This window comes from Micropterus dolomieu, linkage group LG09, assembly GCF_021292245.1.
Source record: "Micropterus dolomieu isolate WLL.071019.BEF.003 ecotype Adirondacks linkage group LG09, ASM2129224v1, whole genome shotgun sequence".
In the NCBI taxonomy this organism is placed as follows: Eukaryota; Metazoa; Chordata; class Actinopteri; order Centrarchiformes; family Centrarchidae; genus Micropterus; species Micropterus dolomieu.
This window is the reverse complement of record NC_060158.1, coordinates 16,877,816-16,900,314: the sequence shown is the minus strand read 5'-3', so window position 1 is coordinate 16,900,314 and position 22,499 is coordinate 16,877,816. Positions and strand designations below refer to the sequence as shown.

The window sequence follows — 22,499 nt, the reverse complement described above, 5'->3', positions numbered from 1 at the left end:
CAGAGTTTCAGGCTCTCAAATGTGATAGTAAATTTTGGGGTTCTGGATGGTTGGTTGGACTGAACAAGCAATCTGAAGACATAAAATAGGGCTTTAAGAATTATCAATATATTTCACTATCTACTGACATTTCATAGACCAAACATATAGTGGTTGAAAAAGTAAGTGGCAGATGTGGTTGCAGTCTTAGACTAAAGGGGTGTTATTCACAACTGCCCACATCCCCAAAACAAGCAACTGTAGTATTACAACAACACTGTGATTATTTCTTGAAAGACCTGATGTTTTATTATCATTTCATTGCAAAAATACAACATACACGATTCACAGTGGAGGAAGAAATCCATAAAACAGTGAGTAAAAATGTTTCTTGTCTCTTTTATCATTATTGTCTTCAGCCACTGTGCTGTATGTCCATACCTCAGAACAGGATATTTAGTGCACAAAATAGGACATTTTAAAATATTCAGGATGTGGATCTGCAGGTGAGAACACAGTGACCAATCAGAGCCTTGTACAAAACCCATTAAATACAAACTGGGGGGTGTTATGCTGCTTGAGATTGTTTTTCAGTGTTTTGGAGGACCTTCCAACACGGGGAATGTATCCTCATCCAGGAACTCATCTATAAACTCCACCACCTCCCCCTGCAGACACAAATGAAAAAGGAAAAAGGAAAAGAGACAACTCAGGAGGGTCTGTTTTGTTTCAAGTGAATTAGCATAAATCCTCCCACGCACAGTTCTATCTGTGATTTCTCATACCTGGCATTACTAAAGAGATTACAGTCAAGAACTGAATGGTATTTACCACATACAGCATGTAATCCTGGCTTATGTTGGGTTGCCCTGATGGCCACAGTCCTTGTGCTCCATCATAACAACTTAAAGAAATGCCAGTGTCGTGCTGCCACCCTATGGCTTCTGTCATATTGCAGCCTGATAAACACAGGGCCCACATTGTACTGCAGGGTCATGTGACCAGACTGAAGATTCCAGGGTTTTTCCATAAATTACACAAGACTAGCCTATGAGAGCCGCAAATCACCTAATCCAAACTAGATGATTTTATGGGAATCATGCAGGTCTATTTATAAGGATAGACAGTAAATATTGCACCAACACATACATATATGTAAACACAGACACGCACCTCATCGTCGCTCACCAGGCGCTGTCTGGAGAACTCCAACATTTGTAGCTGCATGGTGGTCAGATTGTAGTACCGCACTGCCTCCTGTAACACACAAGCAGGCACAACAGGTAAAATGTGCGTTAAAGTGAACCAAAGACACAAAACCAAGAAAGAACACTGTGCTAGGTCAAGTGCTAGGTCAATTTGACATGTAGTTAGACCAGGGAACATTACAGGAATAGTTTGATATTTGATAAATACGCTTAATTGCTTTATTATACCACTCCCCACCCGCCGGTTAGTTTAGCTTAGCACAAAGACTGAAAAAGGGGGAAACAGCTACCCTGGTTCTGTCCACACAAGACGCTACAAAGTATGTGCTTCCAGCAGACAGTTTTTAGGTGGTTCAAACGAATTAGATATAATGTGATAATTAGTGAGCTTTAGAGGTGCTTATGGTCAAACAGAGCAGAGCTAGCTGTTTTCCTTGTTTTGCTAAGGTAAGCTAACACTTTAAACTGACTGTACAGACATGAGTGTAGCATTGATCTTCTCATCTAACTGTCTAGAAGACACTAGCATTTAAACCAACTAAAGCAGTAGTTTATTTGTAACATTTTTAACATTTTGGGGAATGCAAGTATTTGCTTTCTTGGTTAATATAAAGCTAGAGCCAGCAACCAGTTTGTTTAGCTTTACATAAAGACCGGAAACACAGGGAATCTGGCTTCACATTTACCGCACAGACATGAGTGGGATATTGATCTTCTCATCTAAATCTCATCAAGAAAACGATCAGTTTCCCAAAATGTAAAACTATTCCTTTAAGGTGTTCTTAAAGATGAAAAAATTGGAACAGGAACTGTGTGTTCTTCAGTGTAAGGTTTAATAAGGTTTGTAGTCATTAATATGTCTCACTGATCTGGCGAGGAAGTCCTCCTCTGTCAGTCCCCACTGGCTTTTGTGGAACTGGTAATAGGCCACGTTATTCTTCATAACTTCATCGCTGGGGTCGAAGAGCATGTAGCTGGCTGCACACGGTACTGCGTTCTTCAGGTCATTCACTGAAAATACAACAATTACAGCACTTAATAAAAAGGGATTTTCCTTGATAAAAGTAGGAAACTCCAAAGGACAAGAGTGCTGTAGTTTCATCACTACACTTCAAAACAGTCCTACATGTACATAGTTGCAAAATTGTTAGCAATAACAAAACAACATGCTACTCACATTTGTAATAGGCGAACTGCAGATAGTGGTACATGGTGGCCACAAACTTCTCAACAATGAATCCCCCTACGACAGGTGTCAGTTCACTTTCACACCTCACTTTCCTGTCAAGGACCTCTATATAGTGATCTGTAAAGAAAGAAACAAAATCAAAGCTCAGCACTAGATTAAACTTAGCTATAACAAAAAACATGTTTAAGAAAGGCTTAATTAAATGACAGATGTAAAAGGGGCTGTATTATCTAAGAAACAAAATGCAGTGACAGGTGGACTGGGGAGGAGGAACAGAGTTGGAACAGAGATACTGCAGATGAGACCGTTATTAACTGACCAGCTATGGAGGGGTAGAAGTCTTTAAAGTCTTTGACATCCCTGGGGCCCTCAGATGCAGCCAGACATTCATCGTAGACCTTGAAGAAGTCCCTCAGAGCCAGCTCCATGTCTGACACTGAGGTACGGAAGTTTTCTCCATTATACGCCCGCACCGCACGCACAAACAATGTCTGCAGCAACACACCCATAAAAATATCAGTCATTTAATGTTCATTTTGGGCATCACTGAGGCCTTCCACCTGGTTAAAAATCCTAGTTGATGATATTTTCAATGCAATGATTAGATTAAATGATCTGTATCTGCCCACTATTATGAGGTATTCAATGAATGGCAGTCATTTCAATAATGTAAGAAGTTTTATTTTATTAATTTAACTAAAAATAGTCATAGTTATCAAATGTTGAAACTGAAAATTTATTGTTTTTAGAAAATGATATGTCCATTTAGAATTTTAATGCCAGCAACATGTTTCAAAAACTGTTAGGACAGGGTCACATTTATAACTCTCTTGCATCACCTCTTCTTTCTTCTTCTAACAACACTCTGTAAGCATCTGGGAACTGAGGAGACCAGCTGCTGTAATCTTGAAAGTGGAATGTTTTCCCATTCTTGGGTGATGTAGGATTTCAGCTGCTCGACAGTTCGGGGGCTCCATTGTCGTGTTTTACGTTTTATCTTGCGCCAAACATTTTCAGTGGGTGACAAGTCGGGACTGCAGGCAGGCCAGTTTAGGGGACTCTTTTAATACAGAGCAATGCTGTTGTATTATGTGCCGAATGATAATAAATAAGCAAGGCCATCCCTGAAAAAGACATTGTCTACATGGCAGCATATGTTGCTCCAAAACCTCTATATATAACTTATAAGCATCAATGGTGCCTTCACAAATGTGCAGATTACCCATGCCATGTAAACTAATCCATCCCCATCTCATTACAGATGTTTTTGCACTGTACATTTACACCAAGTCGGATGGTCCCTCTTCTCTTTAGCCCCGAGGATATGGAATCCGTGATTTCCAAGCAGAATTTTAAATTTTGACTTGTCAGACCACTGGACAGTTTTTGCAATTCGACTCAGTCCATCATAAATGAGCTAGGATGCACAAAAGGCGGCGGCATTTCTATATCTGATTTATATACAGTTTCATCTTTGCATGGTAGAGATTCAACTTGCATTTGTGGAACTGTGTTCACAGACAATGTTTTTTGGAAGTGTTCCTCAGTCCATGCAGTGATGTCCACTACAGAATCGTGTCTGTTTTTGATGCACTGCCATCTGAGGGCCCAGAGGTCACAGCCATCCAAAATTGGTTTTTGGCCATGCCCCTTTTTTCTGATATTCCAAATATTTTAATGATATTATGCACTGTAGACAATGAAATACCCCCAGTCTCAATTTTACATTGAGAAACATTATTCTTAAATTGTTGCAGTATTTGCCAGTTCAGTCTTTCACAGAGCGGTGAACCCCTCTCCAGCTTTACTTCAAAAAGACTAGGGTGCTCTTTTTGTACCCAATCATGTTACTAACTTGTTGCCAGATGACCTGAATAATTGTGAGATGTTCCACCAGGTGTTTTCTTTTAGCATTTCACAACTTTTCCAGTATTTTGTTGCCACTGTCCCAGTGTTTTGAAATGTGGTGTTGCTGCCACCAAATTAGAAATAGATTTTCCAAAAACAAAAAAATCTCCCGGTTTCAACATCAAGTTGTCTTTCTGCTCATTTAAATTAAATATGAGATTTCAATGTTTTGCATGTCATCACATTTTGCTTTTATTTGCATTTTTAACAGTGTTAACAGCTAACTTTTTTGGAAACAGGGTTGTATAAAGACAACATCTGAATGAATAATCTTTTCTGTCAGGGCCAGGTTAGAAAAACTAACAGAACATGAGATAAAACATAAAAGCATATACATTTTTGTATGGTAAAAGAAGGAGGGTGGAGAAGAAACCCCTGACTCCTTATTTTGCTGGGGCCACTTCTGCCATGTAAAGGACCACTGAAGGCCCTAAATGAAGGATACTAAATGTAACGAAATCTGAAATGGAACCCAGTATAGCTGTGGCTTTAGACGCTGAAAAAGCCTTTGATAGGCTAGAGTGGCCATATTTATTTAAAGTGTTGGCCAAGTTTGGGTTTGGTCTATTATTTATTAGTTGGATTCAAACTCTATACCATAAACCCCAGGCAAAAATCAGCACCAATTGACAGGTTTCATCTACATTCCCTTTACGCAGATCAATTCGACAGGGATGCCCTTTGTCTCCTGCACTTTTTGTCTTGGCAATCGAGCCTTTAGCTGAAGCAATTAGACAAGATCCTGATATAAAGGGTTTTCAGGTGGGTCAAACAGTTCATAAAATTACAAGTCAATTTAGATGGCCTATGGACGGTATAAAATACCTTGGGATATTTGTAGACATCAACCTCAAAAACCTGTACAAATTGAATTACCTCCCACAGCTCAGTAAGATTGAGGATGATACCAAGATGGATGGGCTTGCCTCTCACCCTGATTGGAAGAGTTAACTGTATTAAAATGAATGTACAACCGAGATTAAAATATTTGTTTTAATCCCTGCCCATTCTATTACCACAATCCTTCTTCAAAACTCTCAATAGATATATCAGACCATTTTTAAGGAATTGTAAAGTACCCCAGAAATCCATGGGAAAGATAACATGGGACTATGGCTCAAGGGGACTTCGATTACCAAATTTTAAAATCTACTACTTGGCAGCTCAAATGAGGTTCATCTCATCCATTTTTGAGGGCAGTGACGCCCCTTCTTGGACAAAAATCAGACTGCACCCCATGAAAGAAAAGGTCTACAGTGACTTCATTTACAGTGCCTTGCGAAAGTATTCGGCCCCCTTGAACTTTTTGACCTTTTGCCGCATTTCAGGCTTCAAACATAAAGATATAAAACTGTAATTTTTTGTGAAGAATCAACAACAAGTGGGACACAATTATGAAGTGGAACGAAATTTATTGGATATTTCAAACCTTTTTAACAAATAAAAAACTGAAAAATTGGGCGTGTAAAATTATTCAGCCCCTTTACTTTCAGTGCAGCAAACTCTCTCCAGAAGTTCAGTGAGGATCTCTGAATGATCCAATGTTGACCTAAATGACTAATGATGATAAATAGAATCCACCTGTGTGAAAACAAGTCTCTGTATAAATGCACCTGCTCTGTGATAGTCTCAGAGGTCCGTTTAAAGCGCAGAGAGCATCATGAAGAACAAGGAACACACCAGGCAGGTCCGAGATACTGTTGTGGAGAAGTTTAAAGCCGGATTTGGATACAAAAAGATTTCCCAAGCTTTAAACATCCCAAGGAGCACTGTGCAAGCGATAATATTGAAATGGAAGGAGTATCAGACCACTGCAAATCCCATGATCACTCTGGATGAACTGCAGAGATCTACAGCTGAGGTGGGAGACTCTGTCCATAGGACAACAATCAGTCGTATACTGAACAAATCTGGCCTTTATGGAAGAGTGGCAAGAAGAAAGCCATTTCTTAAAGATATCCATAAAAAGTCTCGTTTAAAGTTTGCCACAAGCCAAACATGTGGAAGAAGGTGCTCTGGTCAGATGAAACCAAAATCGAACTTTTTGGCAACAATGCAAAACGTTATGTTTGGCGTAAAAGCAACACAGCTCATCACCCTGAACACACCATCAAACATGGTGGTGGCAGCATCATGGTTTGGGCCTGCTTTTCTTCAGCAGGGACAGGGAAGATGGTTAAAGTTGATGGGAAGATGGATGGAGCCAAATACAGGACCATTCTGGAAGAAAACCTGATGGAGTCTGCAAAAGACCTGAGACTGGGACGGAGATTTGTCTTCCAACAAGACAATGATCCAAAACATAAAGCAAAATCTACACTGGAATGGTTCACAAATAAACATATCCAGGTGTTAGACTGGCCAAGTCAAAGTCCAGACCTGAATCCAATCGAGAATCTGTGGAAAGAACTGAAAATTGCTGTTCACAAACGCTCTCCATCCAACCTCACTGAGCTCGAGCTGTTTTGCAAGGAGGAATGGGCAAAAATTTCAGTCTCTCGATGTGCAAAACTGTGAAGCGTACCCCAAGCGACTTACAGCTGTAATCGCAGCAAAAGGTGGTGCTACAAAGTATTAACTTAAGGGGGCTGAATAATTTTGCACGCCCAATTTTTCAGTTTTTTATTTGTTAAAAAAGTTTGAAATATCCAATAAATTTCGTTCCACTTCATGATTGTGTCCCACTTGTTGTTGGTTCTTCACAAAAAATTACAGTTTTATATCTTTATGTTTGAAGCCTGCAATGTGCCAAAAGGTCGAAAAGTTCAAGGGGGCCGAATACTTTCGCAAGGCACTGTATAAACATACTTCTGGAACTGTACACAAGAGGACAGATAACCCAATATTGAGGTATCTGATAAAAAATTGGTATGAGGTTCACAAAAGTCTTGGATTGAAGGTAGGACTGTCACCTAAAACACCTTTATAGCAAAATGAAGTTATTCCAATGACTCTTGATAATAAGATTCTGGACATATGGCATCATAGGGGAATCCAACACTTGGAGAATTGCTTTGACAAGGGACTTTTCTTGTCATTTAAGCACCTGAAGAGGAAATATAACCTGTCCAATCAAACCTTTTACTGTTATCTCCAACTAAGATCCTTTTGAGAGCTAATGTGGGTCCTGAAATGACTCTGCCTGTCATGATAGTTGTTGAAAGATTCTTTATGATGGGAACACATACAAATTTATTTCCAAAATGTATTGCCTGTTGTTGAATGATGGCCCAAAACCAGGTATGCATAAGTCTAGAATAAAATGGGAGTCAGATCTCAGTGTTGCAATTGATGAACACCTTTAGATAGAATTATGTTGCAACAGCTTGTCAACTATTATCAATGCCCGATGCAGATTGATACTATATATATATATATATATATATATTCTACATCAACTATACCTTACCCCAGAAAAATTACACTCATTCAAATCTAACTTGTCAGAAATGTGCTTCAGATGTAATACTGAAGTAGGCTCCTTTTTGCACTGTACCTGGCGGTGTATGAAAGTTTGGCCTTTTTGGCATGTATATCAGCTCCACTCTAACCAGGATCACAGGAGTTAATGTTCCTGTGGACCCTGAACCTTGTTTATTTGGGAACTTTACAAGTATTCGCCGTTCTCTAAACAATGCACAACTCAAATTCATTGAAATTGCTCTATGTGTGGCTAAGAAGTGCATTGCAGTGTCATGGAAATCTGGCTCCCTTCTTCTTATTGACAGGTGATCTGTTGAGATGAATAGCTGTATTCCCCTGGAAAAAATCACTTATTGTCTTAGGAAACGATATAACACCTTTTTGAAAATTTGGCAGCCATATTTAGACCATATCAGTATATCCCTTACTCCAAGCACTTAATGTAGTCATTTGTATTGACTCAGCACACTGACCTTTTTTTTTTTGTTTGTTTGTTTTTTTTTTTTTGTGGGGGGGGTTACTGACCTGTTTGTATGCATTATGTATATAAAACAGAAAAATAAAATATTAAAAAAAAAAAATGATACTAAATGTAGCCACCTATGATGTGGCCAGCTTTGCCTGCCGATTCACCACAGGCTGCTACCACATAAGCACGCCCACATAGCCAATAATAGGAGGGTTTGTGTTTGTGTACATTCATAATGTGGGTATGGGTGTGTCTCTTGCATGCATGCAGCCTCCCCATGTTTGCTTCTTGCCTCTACGATGCCAACTAAAGAGAATCTGACTGTGTGTGTGTGTGTGTGTGTGTACCTCATAGGATTTGGTCTCCAGGTCTTTGAGGTGTTCTTCGGCTCCAGGCAGACTCTTGTAGTAGGCCATGTTCCTCTGCATCATCTCATCGTTTGGGTGTTTCAGCAGGAATGTGTGGGCAGCAGACACGGCCTTGGCCAGGTTGTCAGACTGGAAGAAATAACACAAACCCATATTGTAAACAGCGATTTGTTGTGCTCATCAGTAGAGGAAATAATAATTCAGGAACTACTTTTATGTGATGTGTCAGTTATCAGGTCGTTACTTATTTATTCCTTGTTTCTTCAGACTGTCACAGTATGTAGTGGTAAACTATAGTTTTATATTGTGCCATTGTGCTAAGGAGTTACCATTACTTTAGAAGACCAGTTATGTACACCCCCCACCCAATGTTACACTTTATATGTATACATACATGTGTATACAGTATGTACCATATATTGTATATATATATGACACAACTACACAACCATAAAAATATTGATTCATATCCTAAATCTAAACTAGTTCCCACAGTAGTTCCTTGTAGAGGTGACCAGTAGAAATGTCCTCATTATTAGTGTTATTACTTCTTAATAGGGAGGACAAGAAATCACAAGTACACAGGTAAAAGGTTCAGGATCTCCCCTCTTGCAGAGCCGGAGGGGGGCCCGGGCGTGCATCCGTGGCACGCAGCTGACGTCAGAACGCATTATAGGAAAAGTCAGTGAAAAACTAGAGTAAAAATCATCTTATATTTATCATCACAACGTAAATTAATACATGTAGACCCATACAAGTCCTCTATATGTTCGACTTGGATGGGTAATTTGGCCCCCCTGATGACCCCACATTCAAAATATTTACTTACTTTGAAGTAGGCGTACTGTAGGTATTTGTACGGCTCTCTCCTCTCAAACTCTTCTATGGTGTCCCGGCTGGGCATGGTCTGTCTGAAAGCGGGCAGCCCCTGTTTGCAGCGCTTCAGGCACTGCGCCCTCTTCATAACGTTACCAAACGCCCGCAGCTCTGGAAACTCCGCAAACTTCTGCTCGTCGTCCAGCCTCACGGAGCTGCAGTTGAGGTTGCAGAAGGCCTCGCTGTCCCGCAGCAACCGGTACAGCCGCAAAGACACCTCCATGTAGTCCACCGTGTCCTTCCACTTCTCCCCGGTGTACTGGTCCAGTGCGTATTTGTAAGCGGACTCCAGAGGCATCAGCTCATTCCTGGGGAAACTCCTGAAGCTGTATTTTTCATACTGAGAGTTCACAGTAGAGATGGACAATGCGATTAATAGCGCAGAGAAAAGTTGGGAAGAAGTGGAGGGTGCCATTTTTAAGTTTGATAAACGGTGGAGGGGCTGGCTGGGTTGATCCAGGACTTTCGGTGTGCGTGGGTCTTTAGGACCGCCTCAAGATCCACCACGTATCCGGACAAAGCCTCCCCTCCCCCGGGCGCAGGGCTGGAACAGTCGCCCCGGCGGGTGGGGGCTGCTGGAGCTGCTCCTCCCACTAAATCACACAAGTAAATCACTGCTGTTGTTCTGTCCAAATACAGTACAAGTAAAAACTTGACAGAGACTAGATCTTATATAATGTTGCCAAACATCATGAGGGAGAATTTCATGTTGGCTAGTTTTTATATAAAGTGGACGGACTTTTTACTATTTTTAATTCAAGACTGAATAACATATAGGTCTACACATGAAATACCTCTCTTTAAAGTTAAAAACTGTTTTCTCTCGTCACTAATTAAACTCCCGGTGAGAGTGGAGTGTCCCTCCCCCTCCAACTGCCACGTAGAGACATTCCTGTCTGGTCTACCCCCTTCCAAAGGGCCTGAACCCCACCAACATAACAGTGTAATATATAACATCGTCTAAGAGCAAACTCTATGCATCCTGCTGATTGTTAACATTTGACTCCATTTCAGGGACGTAGGTCATCTAGATGTTTGCATTACTCTGATTTAGAGTGAGGGGGATGTGTCTGCAGTTGTGTGGAGACCCCTACGTTACCACGTTGACACATACCAGATGCTGCACTGCGCAAGAGCAATACGTGGTGCCCAAAACGATCCCATTCAATCCCCAGAGTACGTCAAGTCAGTCAGAAAGAAGCAGGTTGAGACAGGAAATATGGATTGTAATTTCAACATAAAAGTGCAATTGGCTACTTAATATGTCTTTGTATTTCTTTGTGTCTCAGACATACATCACAGTATATGTTTTCATCCTTATTTATTTGAGTTTTATGAATAAAAAATTGCGTTTAGGTCATCAGTTGAGGTTTTATCTTCAAAGTATAACCGGATGTTGTGCGTTTTTCTCTGTCTTGACACGTGATCGTTCCTGCCCTGGTACCGGGGGCAGGGCTTCTAAATCGGGAGTAGAGGAAACCAAAGTTCTGGAGAACAGGCAACGCACACACATACAGGCCGTATCCGCAGTTACCTGCAACGTCATAGAGTTTATCAGTAGAGAAAATGATCCAGTGCGTGCAGGGGATGCTGTTTTTGTCGGTGCTGGTGGCGTTCGCCGCCTGCAACGCTCCTCCGGTACCGTTAGACGACATCTTCATTGAGAAAACTTTCGTGCCAGAGCAGTGTGTGCGCGCAGTCAAAGTGGGGGATTATGTCAGGTATCACTACATTGGCACGTTTCCGGACGGCACGAAGTTCGACTCCAGGTGAGTACCACGCCAAGAATTAGCCTACTTTATTTTCACTTTTCACTTTTCACTCTCCGTGCAGAGGCGATCGGGAGCACGACACGAGCGCGATGCGTAAAAGGGCGCGTTTAGTGGTTCGCCCCTGTTAGCCACGCAGGCAGGCAGGCAGGCTGACTAACATGCTTAATCCAAGGGCTCCTAAACCTTTTCATATTAGCGACCCCCACAGGGTTGAGGCCTACACATATGACCCATATTTCATTCGAGATTTTGCTATTAGATGATACTTTATATATCAATATTAGTCCACTTGATCTCACTGGGTTCATAAAAACCTGTGGACCAAGTCCTCATGCGTAATGTTGAAACTGCTTCCAGGACCTCTGAAAGTCCCCTGGACGCTACTTTGGGAACCACTGAGCAAGTCAACAGTAATAAAAGTGTGCCTTGCAAAGTGGTCGACTTTCCAGGGCCCCCAGAAACCTAAGTCTTTGTGTCTCGTTTTTTTTGGTCATTTAAAGAACTGCACATTGGTTAAAGAATTTGAACTACTGAAGTTCAGTATTCGTAAGGCAGGTCCTCCAGTATTAGCTAAATTTGGACTCTGTCTTGTAGAGAAGCCATGTGCTCACGTATAACTAAATAGTCATTTTAATCTGGCCATTTGATACATCTTATATTTCTTATAGCCTATTTTAGAAAAAGTCCCAGGTCCTATCTGTTTGATACCGCAATTTGCTCGACGTCCTCCCAAATCCATATTCTTCATGTGTTACAATCTATTCATAACTTTGATATCATCATTGCCTACATTGTAATTCTACTCAGTTGGTCTGTTCTGTACACACAATGTCTGTCCATCCAGGGAGAAGGATCCCTCCTCTGTTGCTCTTCATGAGGTTTCTTTCATTGTTTCCCCATTAAAAGGTTTTTTGGGGGAAACCTGTAGCCAGGGAGCATAGGAAACTTAGTTTGTTTTAGGGTATTATTACATTTGTAGTTGGAGCAATGCAGAGAATTCATGTAATACAGGCATTTGCATCTTCACAGGTATAAAAGTAATGTGTTTATGTGTGTCTGTTTCAGTTATGACCGTGGCAGCACCTATAACGTGTTTGTTGGCAAGAAGCAGCTGATCCAAGGGATGGACAAAGCTCTGGTGGGGATGTGTGTCAATGAGAGAAGTCTGGTCAAGATCCCACCTCACCTCGCCTACGGAAAACAGGGATATGGTGTGTATATTTATGTCTTTTAAACTTCTTGTCATATTAGCACATCCCTGTGCAGCATTATGACACTGACTGACAATATAACATTTTCTCCACTGAGTTTTAGGACAGGCCAGTGTTTATTCCTCAGGGGAGTCGTTATAAATACACAGATGACTAAGTACACAGTTGGCACTCTTCACTATAACAATGAGAGAATTTGGTGGGACTTTGGCAGCAGCACAGGGCACAAAAATTATAGCAGAAAGTAGCGTAATGTGTTGTATTGGAGTCAACCGAAGCAGAGAGGAAGTGGGATGTTCCCAAGCATCCATGTTGAATGATGTCACAGGGACATCACAAACCAGGATGCTCTCGCAAATGCGAGAGCATCAGCAGCAGGACGAGAAACTTTCTAGATCTTGAACTCCGCATGAACATAAAGAGGGTTTGTGTCAGAAAATGTTGCTATATTTGCATATGATTGTAGTGATGAAAAAAATGTCGAGGCTCTGTTTACATGTAGAGACCTGTGTGCTATTTGTGTGTTGTGTGTGCATGGCATAGTTAGATATTGGGGGAGAGAGAAAGTGGAGACAGGGGGGGCATGTGTGGACAGGTAAAAGCTGAGGCTGTGTCCTTATTAGAGGGAACATCAGAGAGAAAGAAGAAAATAGATTCAAAGCGGAAAGAGACCTGCCAGCTCATCAGTAGTAAGGACTTAATGGCTGCCACCGACACAGTCCTCCTCCCATCTCCTTAATATGGAAGATTTTATCTTCATCAATCATGTTTAAATATATTTAAACAATTCATTTAATTAAAATATTTGCACCCACGTCTCAAAATGCCTCAGGTCTCTGAACATGAACAACACACACATCCTGAGAAAAAAACCCACTGATGTAAATTCTTATTTGTAATGCAGCAGTTTAATGAACATCTTCTCAACCATATCAACTCCAAAGCATTAAATCTCTTACGGAGAATATTGGTAGTTCTGACTCATCATCACCTACTTGTAAGAGAGAACTTGCATGGAGAAGGGAAGGTAGTCTTAAAGGGTCAACATTTCAACACTTATATCATTGTGAGATCAGTGTTTAGCTTCTGAGCTTCATGGGGTCAACATTTTGTAAAAAGAAGAAACATTAAAGTTGTTTGGATCCATAAAGTCCTTTACTTGATTTCCAGGTGAGTGTGGAAGTTGTCTTTCCTATTAAACTTAATAACAAATGAGTATGTCACTCAGTGTGACCTAAATGTGGTTTCTCTAACAGTGATAGCTTGTGGCCAGATTGTAAAACAAGATTACAAAGAGGAATGAGCAGGGAGGGAGCATAGAGACGAGACAATATGATTGCAACTAACGATTATTTTCATTGTTGATTAATCTGCTCATATTTTACAGTTTTATCTGACCAATAGTCCAAAACTCAAAAGATATTCAGCAAGAATAAAAGCATCCAATGTTTGTGAAGCTGAAACCAAGAAATATTTGGCATTTTTGCACCAAATATGACTGAAATGATTATTATTGTATATATATTAATCAACTAATCATGTCAATGGACAATAAACCATAATACATAAAATTGCAGACAGAATGAACCCCTAACTTGTCCAAATAATAATAATAATAATAATTGTAATAGTTTGATTTCTATAGCACTTTCAATAATGCTTTCAAAGTGCTTTATAGCAATAAATGTAAAACAGACAAGTTGAATAAAAATTGATATCACGCAAAGTGGTTTACAATCAATCAATAAAACAAGTCAATATGCAAATGAGGGGAATTTAATTACGCGCCACACGGTGAAACTTTTTTGTAGAAACGTGTCTTAAGAAGTGAGATAAAACCAGGAACAGACTCTGCGAGCCTGATCTCCTCTGGAGCGCGGGGGCCATGTCTCCTTTGGTTAATGTAACCATAATAATCAATCAGCCAACAACTATTCATACTATAATTAAACAGGACACAGATACCAAGAACCTGTTTGAAAGGAATGACTTGCTTTTCCCTCCTCTTCAGGTGACATCATCCCCCCTGATTCCATCCTCCACTTTGATGTCCTGCTGCTGGACGTGTGGAACCCGGAGGACGGCGTCCAGATCAACACCTACCACCTGCCGTCCGTCTGCTCCAGGAAGGTGGAGGTGTCTGACTTCATTCGCTACCACTATAATGGCACCCTTCTGGATGGGACGCTGTTTGATTCCAGGTTTGTTGTTGTGTATAATCCCTCATTCACACACAAGACATTCACACCAACTTGCAGACAAATGAGTAACCTCTCTCCTCCATCCTTGCCTGTAGCCACACCCGTATGCGTACCTATGACACTTATGTTGGGATTGGGTGGCTGATTGCCGGTATGGATCAGGGCCTCCTGGGAATGTGTGTTGGAGAGAGACGCATCATCACTATGCCTCCTTCACTTGGATATGGAGAGAATGGAGATGGTGAGTACTAACAGTTTCTCTATTATTATTTGTTTCCTTGAGTCTGATTAGATTTCTGTGAGTGACTTCAAGCCCCTAAAAGCTTCTACTGCTTTGAGAAAAACAAGAGATTAATAATTATTACGGTTAAAAAGCAGCAGGTGCTGTAGTTGCCCACAAGTAGCTCAAGGTGGCAGTACAGTACATTACAGACATATGCAGTTAAACTGTACATCTCATCTTGTTTTACCCTTTCAGTCTTGACAGAGATAGAGAATGTTGACTTCTTATTGTCCCAAACTTTAACCCTGAACAATTTATTTGCAAAAACTGCAACTTTTTACCTTTTAAACTTTGATAAATATAATTTTCATGATAGATTTTATCTTTATTTTCCGGCCAAATGCACTTTTCTAAGGTAGTTTAATTCCTCAAGTCCAATTTTCTTCTTGCTCACCAGGAAATCAGGAAGAGGTTTTCATTTTATACTCCTTCAGCACACCCCAAAGCTCACGACAAGCTTTGACCTCTGTAAAGTAATAGTTCAGTATTTAATATGGTTACTCACTTTCTGTGCAGAGTTGAATTAAAAAGATCGATACCACTCTGTTTGTATGACAGATATGGAGCTAAAGTCAGCAGCCAATTAGCTTAGCATAAATACTGGAAACAGAGGGAGAGTGTCAACAACATGTAAACAACTTAAATTAGGCCATACCTTTAATGCTAGATATCAGAAAAGTTTAAATAACAATACATAAATAACAATATAAATAAATGTCTCTTTGTTTTTTATAAGGTTCCCTACCGTCACATTTACATTATTTGTACTGAAGTTCTATCGTGGCAATTTTGCAAATCCACTCTTTTCAAAGAGGTAACCACCATTGATGAACTGTTGATGCAGGTGCAGGTGCAGAGCCAATGAGGAAGTCTCAAAGGTTGCCAGACAGAGAGAGGCCTTACGCCTCTGCCTATATCAGGAATTAAAGTCGTGAGAGTTTACCTGATTTTGTAACCTGTACCAGTATAGTAAATTGGAATTTAAATACATCTTAAGACTATGTGTGTCATAGGGAATTTGATCATTAAAAGCTTGAGGATTGTGTCCCAGCGTTCACTAGTAGTACTGGCTAGGTTGGGATGATTTTTTTTAACGCAGTCAGTGATTGTACATTTGAGGACAGTTGATCCATATTCTCAGTTGTGTTCAAGTGCTCAAAATAAAATGCAATTATTTCACTGTATTTTCCCTTCAGTCAATCAAAAATTTGTGGATATAGTAATTGAGGTTTTAGTATTTCTCTACCTACGTATGTACATTTATCCTCTTTTTCTATTAAAAAAGGTACCCAAGACAAAGGTATAATAGCTCCTCTTTTATACCTTGGAAAGGTCTTCTTGTGTCTCCTTCTGTTTATGCTCCCTATGTTTCTTATCAGCTGGTTCTCCCACAGGACATTTTTTATGACATTTGTCAACATTCCCTCGAGACAGAATACATAGTAGAAATTAAACATACATGACTGCACATGCAGTACAGGTATTCAAACACAGCTATACATGTATGTCTAATCTGTAGTTTCCCTTACAGTTGAATTATCCTGGTCATGGCTAGAAGAAGAATATTTCTGTTGTTCTTCTCATCTAATCTCCTTTACTTTTAAAATGTAAGCAGTTACCCCATCCTGATTAGGAGCAGTGGGCTGCAGGTAGGGGTACAGGGCCTTGCTCAGGGGGATCTTCGCCAAGTCCCCACGGCCTGAGCTAACGATGCCACCTTTAAAAATCTGCGTCTCCGGAGCCACCTTATAATGGTCACCACACCTGCCTGCCTCCTTTCTTGTCCTCAACCGTTCTTCTTCTTCTACCCTCCAGGTAGTGACATCCCAGGACAGGCGTCTCTGGTGTTTGACGTTGTACTTCTGGACCTCCACAACCCCAGAGATAGTATCTCAGTGACCAATCAGAAGGTGCCCAAGACCTGCACAAGGAAGACTGTCGCTGGAGACTTTGTACGCTACCACTACAATGGAAGCCTCCTTGATGGAACATTTTTTGATTCCAGGTATGTGTCAATGTTCAATATTCATCATGTTAACCACACCCAAAGACTCAAATCTTTGGATTATCAATAAAAATTAAAGTTTAAAAAGTTGTTCCTCAAGTAGCCTCAGGGTGGAAGCATCACTCTGTACACTGAAGACCTATTGAAAGATGAATCGAAACTTAAGACACACAATTGGAAATTTCCTGTTTCCATTTTGCAGCCTCTGAATAGTTATGAAACTTCTTTCTTCTTGTGCTGCTACTCACATCAGAGGGTAAATTCATTAACTTTTTGGGAGAGACTGGTTGACTGACAAGCAGACATGATGTACACTACCCTAAAAAAATTCTAAAATGAAACTAAAAATGAATGTATTTAAAATTATTTTCCAAAATCATAGGTTGATGAATATTAAAGATTGTATTTCATTTTAATGTATATTATTGTATATGCCAAATACAGAAATTATACACTACAATGTGTACTGTACAATATACTCAAGTCTAATAATTTATAATACATAGTGGAATATACTGATACTTTCCAGTAATGGTAACAAAATGAAACAGTGCTGCAAATATGTTTGTTTTATCCTGAGTATAGCCTTAGATAATCTCTGTAAGGTTGACAAAAAATATAAAATGTATTGTTATCTTTCTGAAGAAAAGGAAACCTAACAGCAACATTGATAATTTGCAGCTCAGGAAGTTACTACACACCAGTCGGACCTTTTGCATCATTGCAGCTGTTGCAGCCTTGTGGGTTTGGCCTTGAAGCCTTTCTTGTTATCTGCTTTTTTTTTTTTTTTTTTGCACATTCTGTACAGACGTGAAGGGCTCAGGAAATCCCCCCATGTCTCTTCTATACTCTTAGCAGGAATGTGAAGTTCTTGATATTGTAATTTGCCACCACACTGTGCGTTTGTGTAATCAAAAAACACAAATGCATGCTCCAAAACAGCTGGTTGCAACACAAGCACAGTGGTTTTTGGGGTAAGATTTTCTCTGAACCTGCTCCCCGCAACCGACTCATTTTGTATTGCATAGTCATCTCTTTAAGGTGCTCAGATGCGCTCTTCCGTGCACTGCCCAAAACCCCTTTAGGCCTATTTGTCATTAAATGACAACTGACTTTATATTGTGAAAAAAAAAAAAAAACTAAATTTCCAGATTGACTGTGATGTCTTTCTCTATGGGGCAGTTTAATAATTCTCTCCGTTGTCCACAGCTACTCTCGTAATCGTACTTATGACACCTATGTGGGTCGAGGCTACGTGATTGCCGGCATGGATGAGGGTCTGGTTGGAGTCTGTGTGGGAGAGAAACGCACCATCACCATCCCCCCACATCTCGGCTATGGAGAGGAGGGCACAGGTGCGTGTAATGCTTGGATACCCTTATCTGTGTAACAAAAGTGTTCTCTCACTATTTATAGTCCGGTGTCTGCAGTATTTATTTATTTATTTTTTGTTTTACATCGTTTCCTTTATTTTGTTCCCCTTTACCATGTCTCTCTCAGGCTCTAAGATCCCTGGTTCAGCTGTGCTGGTGTTTGACATTGACATCATCGACTTCCACAACCCGTCAGACAGCACTGACGTCACTGTCACGTACAAGCCAGAAGAGTGTGATAAGCAAACCAAAAAGGGAGACTTTATCAAATATCACTACAACGCCTCTCTGATGGACGGCACACCCATCGACTCCACGTGAGTAAACATCTTTGAGACGCTTCAGGGCCTCCTCCACGAGATACCATTATAACTAAGGGATGCTACATTGTATTTTCTTAAAAACCAATACATACAATCTATAGCAATTTTCCAAAACTGACACACCTTGGTTACATAGCACATGCATATATTTTTTATGGCATATTCTTGTAGTACAATGTATATTGAACATCAAATTAATACACAACAATACCTCAATTACAGCCAAATACATCACCGTGCTGGTGGCGCTAGAGAAAAAAATCAGGGGATGACCAAATTGATTTGGATTCATCCTCTGGGGACCATGAATGTCTGTACAAAATGTTCTGCCAACCATCAAATAGATGTTGAGATTTTTTTACTGAATAAGTAAAAAACCTTGACCTGCTGGTGCCACAAAGTAATGTGACTGTATCCTCTAGGGACCTTAAATATCTGTAGCAAATTTCAACGTTCTGGTGGCGCTAAAGGAAAATTCAGGTAGTCATAAAAGTAATTAGGATTCATCCTCTGGATATCATGAATATCTATGAATATCTGGACTGACTGAACATTGTGGAAAAAGACAAACACATGGGGTCCACCGGTGCCCGCGGCATCCATATGATATGAGTCAGTTTCTTACTTGTCGAGTCCAAGTGCTTTATCCTCAGTGTCTTTAACACAACGTAAGCACCGTAGTAATCATACCTGTTTGGTGAATTAACAATCTGCTGTCTGCTTCAGGAGTATACATCTCTTGTATGTTTTGTAGTCCTGCACAGGATGAGAAAATAGTGTCTGTAAAGAGAGAGAAAGGCGTATATTAATTTCTTCTTCATATGCCTGTTACTCTATTATTAGTCTATATTAATAGTGCACAACATTTCACTTCCTCTGCAAGTGCACTCTGTCTTTCTTTCTTCATTTAAAATACACCTTATATTCTTATTAGTGGCACCATACAGCCCTGTATGGTTTGCATCAAAAGTTTAGTTGAGTTAACTTTACAAGAGCCAGTCAGGGTGTGTGAATCCAGCTGTTAATAAAATGAATAAATAATAAAATTTTACTTTCACATTACAAGTTTCAACACAGCATACTAATAAAACCATAATATAGTACATGAAAACAAATTTAGATACACAGAATATCATACGTATGAAAATAAGCTAATCTTCAAGAATGCCTTGAACATCTTGAAATGTCCTTGACACCAGTTGCACTCATCAAAACCTTCACTTCCTGGATTCAAACCAAGCTTTGGCTTCTCACCCACTGAAACACTTGATACAATGCAGACATGCATTAAATCCTGTGACAAAGAAACAAAATCTTTTAAATTAAACCTCTTACATTCTCACATAGCAAACTTTTGAAATGAGTAAGTTAATGATTTGAAATGAAAATTTTGTATATGAAAACACAAAATCAGTGACAAAAATGCTGTAGCACCGACTTGGCAAAAAGAAAATATGTGTTAAAGAACCTTGCAAGAAGCAACACCATATGTGTGCTTGTTTAAGAATAATCACTTATATCTTATGTCTCAATTTGTTTCAGGTATAATTATGGAAAGACATACAACATTGTCCTGGGAGCCAACCAGGTCGTCCCAGGGATGGAGGACGGACTGATGGACATGTGTGTGGGAGAGAAAAGGCACCTTGTTATTCCTCCTCACCTGGGCTATGGTGAGAGGGGAGTCAGTAAGTTACACGCACACACACAATTTAGTGGAGGATATATTTGTCGGTGGGCTTTCTGATGCATGTACCTATGAGTGTAGTCACGTGAAAATGGACAGGTGTCTAAGAACTCTTACTGGAGAGGTATTCTTTAATGTGTGATGGTTTTAACCCTCCTCTGTCCAGCCACTAAAATAAATAATTATAAAATCAAAAGGACTCAGGGTAGACATCTCCTCCAACTCTGTGTATAAACACTTTATTACCAAATGAGATTGAGCATCAAAGCTAGTTCAGTAGTTCCCTAAACTCCTCACTGGTGGTCAATATTTATTTAATTAAATATTATTTTATACAGCACCAAAACATAACAGAAGTTGTCTCAGGACACTTTTCATATAGAGCAGGTCTAGACCGTACACAAGGAAAATCTCCCTTTTAAAACGCATAATCCTAGACTCCGGGTGGGCAGCCATCTGCCTCAACCGGTTAAATATTTCTTTATCTATAATATATACAGTATGTTCTTCATCTCCAGCTAAAGTTGTTTGTTTGCGTTTGTGTGTAGCTGGCGAGGTTCCAGGGAGCGCCGTGCTGGTGTTCGATGTCGACCTGGTAGAAATGGAAGAAGGACTTCCTGAAGGCTACATGTTCATCTGGAACGACGATGTGTCACCTGACCTCTTCTCTGAGATGGACAAAGACAAGAACGAGGAGGTGGAGCCCTCTGAGGTACGTGATAACTTGCTGTAATATTTTTAACGCAATAATGCACATTGGAAACATTAGCCCTTCTTGTTACGGTCCACGTATCCTTAATTTATCTTATTTGATCCCTCCTTTCTTTCCATAGTTTACCGACTACATCATACGGCAGGTGAACGAGGGTAAAGGCCGCCTGGCCCCTGGCTTCGATCCTTATCGCATAATTGACAACATGTTCTCCAACCAGGACCGTGATGGAGACGGAAAGATCACAGAGACAGAGTTCAAACTTAAAGCGGATGAAGCCGCCTCTCATGACGAGCTATGACGGGACTGAGTGTAAAACTCAGATCAGGGTGTAGGCTGAAGGGTCAGACAGTGGGGGGTTGTTATACATATGTGGGTGGTAGCCTAGAAAAAGATGTGGTTGTATGTGTAAAGTAAGCCAGTGTGGAGTGAGAAATGTGCTGAGAGATTTTATTTTTATTTTATTTTGAAGACTTAGATGATGGTCAAAGGGCATCTTGTCCTTTAAGTGCCAAATGAGTCAGAGAAGAAAGAAGGACAATTTAGGAATAAGAAGATTTTGAAAAATTAATGGTCAAAAGAAAACAAATAATTTGAGTATTATAATGACAGTGAATTACGTTTTTTTTTTTCCTACTCTCCCATCAAGTTCTTGTCTTGTTTTATTTGGCATTTGTTTTATTTTGAAGGGTACAAAAGCACTGGTGTGAGAGAACAAATCAAATCTCCCTTCCTGATTTCTACGTTCAACACTCCTTCATGACTTTTCTTTTCAATGGGTATCAGCTTGTCTGTGAAGTACCTGACCGTCTTCCAGCAGCAACGAATCGGTCATCACTTACTGTAAAAACATTCTGATGGAGAGAAGTTACATTTTGAGATACCACTCATTTATCAATGAAAGTAAGTGAGCGCTTTAAGTTATAATAACATTTTATTTGCATAGTTTACAGCTGACACCTTCCTCTGATTTACTTAAATGTCAGGAATTCTTCTGTGTTTTCTGCACTTCAGATCATCCAAAATACTTTCAGTGACTTCAGTCAACTAGTTGTTGCATTGCTTGTTTTTGTCTTCATCCAAATGTCCTGATTACAATTTAAGACTTTGTGTGTGAGTGTGTGTGTGTGTGCGAGCGGGTGCGAGAGAGAGAAAAGTGTGTGTGAATGTTGTTTTTGTTTTACTTTTTCATTAAGGAGAATACTGAGCCTTGATGATGACAATGTCAACACAAAGTTTTATTTCATTAAATGACCTGACCTAAACATATGCCTAGACTGTGTCTGTTCTTTTGTCCTTGAATCTGTGTCCTTAGACACTTCTTCTCCTTTGGCAAAACCTAGCACTTACATTACCCACAGTGCAACCGACTGCCAACAGTTCAGTTGGACATTCGGTGTTGTATGCTAGTAGCAGCTTATGTAGCCTCAAGCTGCGAGCCTCATGCAGAGATGAGGAGTGAGCTACAAAGGTATTTGTTTTTCATTTTCAGACTTGTAATCAACAGCCCCA

General features: G+C 40.1%; 2 protein-coding genes across 2 annotated transcripts; one reads left to right on the top strand and one right to left on the bottom strand.

The window, feature by feature from the left end:
• Window positions 1-262: 262 nt before the first annotated feature.
• On the bottom strand, window positions 263-9,925 carry LOC123976210 (cartilage associated protein). The gene is made up of 7 exons (XM_046058162.1): window positions 9,374-9,925; window positions 8,524-8,673; window positions 2,696-2,867; window positions 2,365-2,493; window positions 2,053-2,198; window positions 1,153-1,236; window positions 263-647 (listed from the first exon to the last, which is right to left on the bottom strand). The coding sequence occupies exons 1-7, from the start codon at window positions 9,833-9,835 to the stop codon at window positions 570-572; spliced, it is 1,221 nt and encodes a 406-aa protein (XP_045914118.1). The 5' UTR covers window positions 9,836-9,925; the 3' UTR covers window positions 263-569.
• A 960-nt stretch (window positions 9,926-10,885) lies between these two features.
• Window positions 10,886-22,256, top strand: fkbp9 (FKBP prolyl isomerase 9). The gene is made up of 10 exons (XM_046059498.1): window positions 10,886-11,189; window positions 12,258-12,403; window positions 14,415-14,604; window positions 14,700-14,845; window positions 16,703-16,892; window positions 18,102-18,247; window positions 18,393-18,582; window positions 20,131-20,276; window positions 20,824-20,987; window positions 21,109-22,256. Exons 1-10 carry the CDS (start codon window positions 10,987-10,989, stop codon window positions 21,286-21,288), a joined length of 1,701 nt encoding a protein of 566 aa, XP_045915454.1. The 5' UTR covers window positions 10,886-10,986; the 3' UTR covers window positions 21,289-22,256.
• Window positions 22,257-22,499: the final 243 nt, after the last annotated feature.

Excerpts from the sequence above, each read along its gene's own strand:
- LOC123976210 (XM_046058162.1), bottom strand. The coding sequence starts at position 9,835 with ATGGCACCCTCCACTTCTTCCCAACTTTTCTCTGCGCTATTAATCGCA. Across the intron at positions 2,868-8,523 it reads TGGAGACCAAATCCTATGAG|ACATTGTTTGTGCGTGCGGT; the intron begins GTACACACACAC and ends GTGTTGCTGCAG. Across the intron at positions 648-1,152 it reads GCCTGGTGAGCGACGATGAG|GGGGAGGTGGTGGAGTTTAT; the intron begins GTGCGTGTCTGT and ends TTGTGTCTGCAG.
- fkbp9 (XM_046059498.1), top strand. The coding sequence starts at position 10,987 with ATGATCCAGTGCGTGCAGGGGATGCTGTTTTTGTCGGTGCTGGTGGCG. Across the intron at positions 20,277-20,823 it reads CTATGGTGAGAGGGGAGTCA|CTGGCGAGGTTCCAGGGAGC; the intron begins GTAAGTTACACG and ends GTTTGTGTGTAG. Across the intron at positions 20,988-21,108 it reads AGGAGGTGGAGCCCTCTGAG|TTTACCGACTACATCATACG; the intron begins GTACGTGATAAC and ends TTCTTTCCATAG.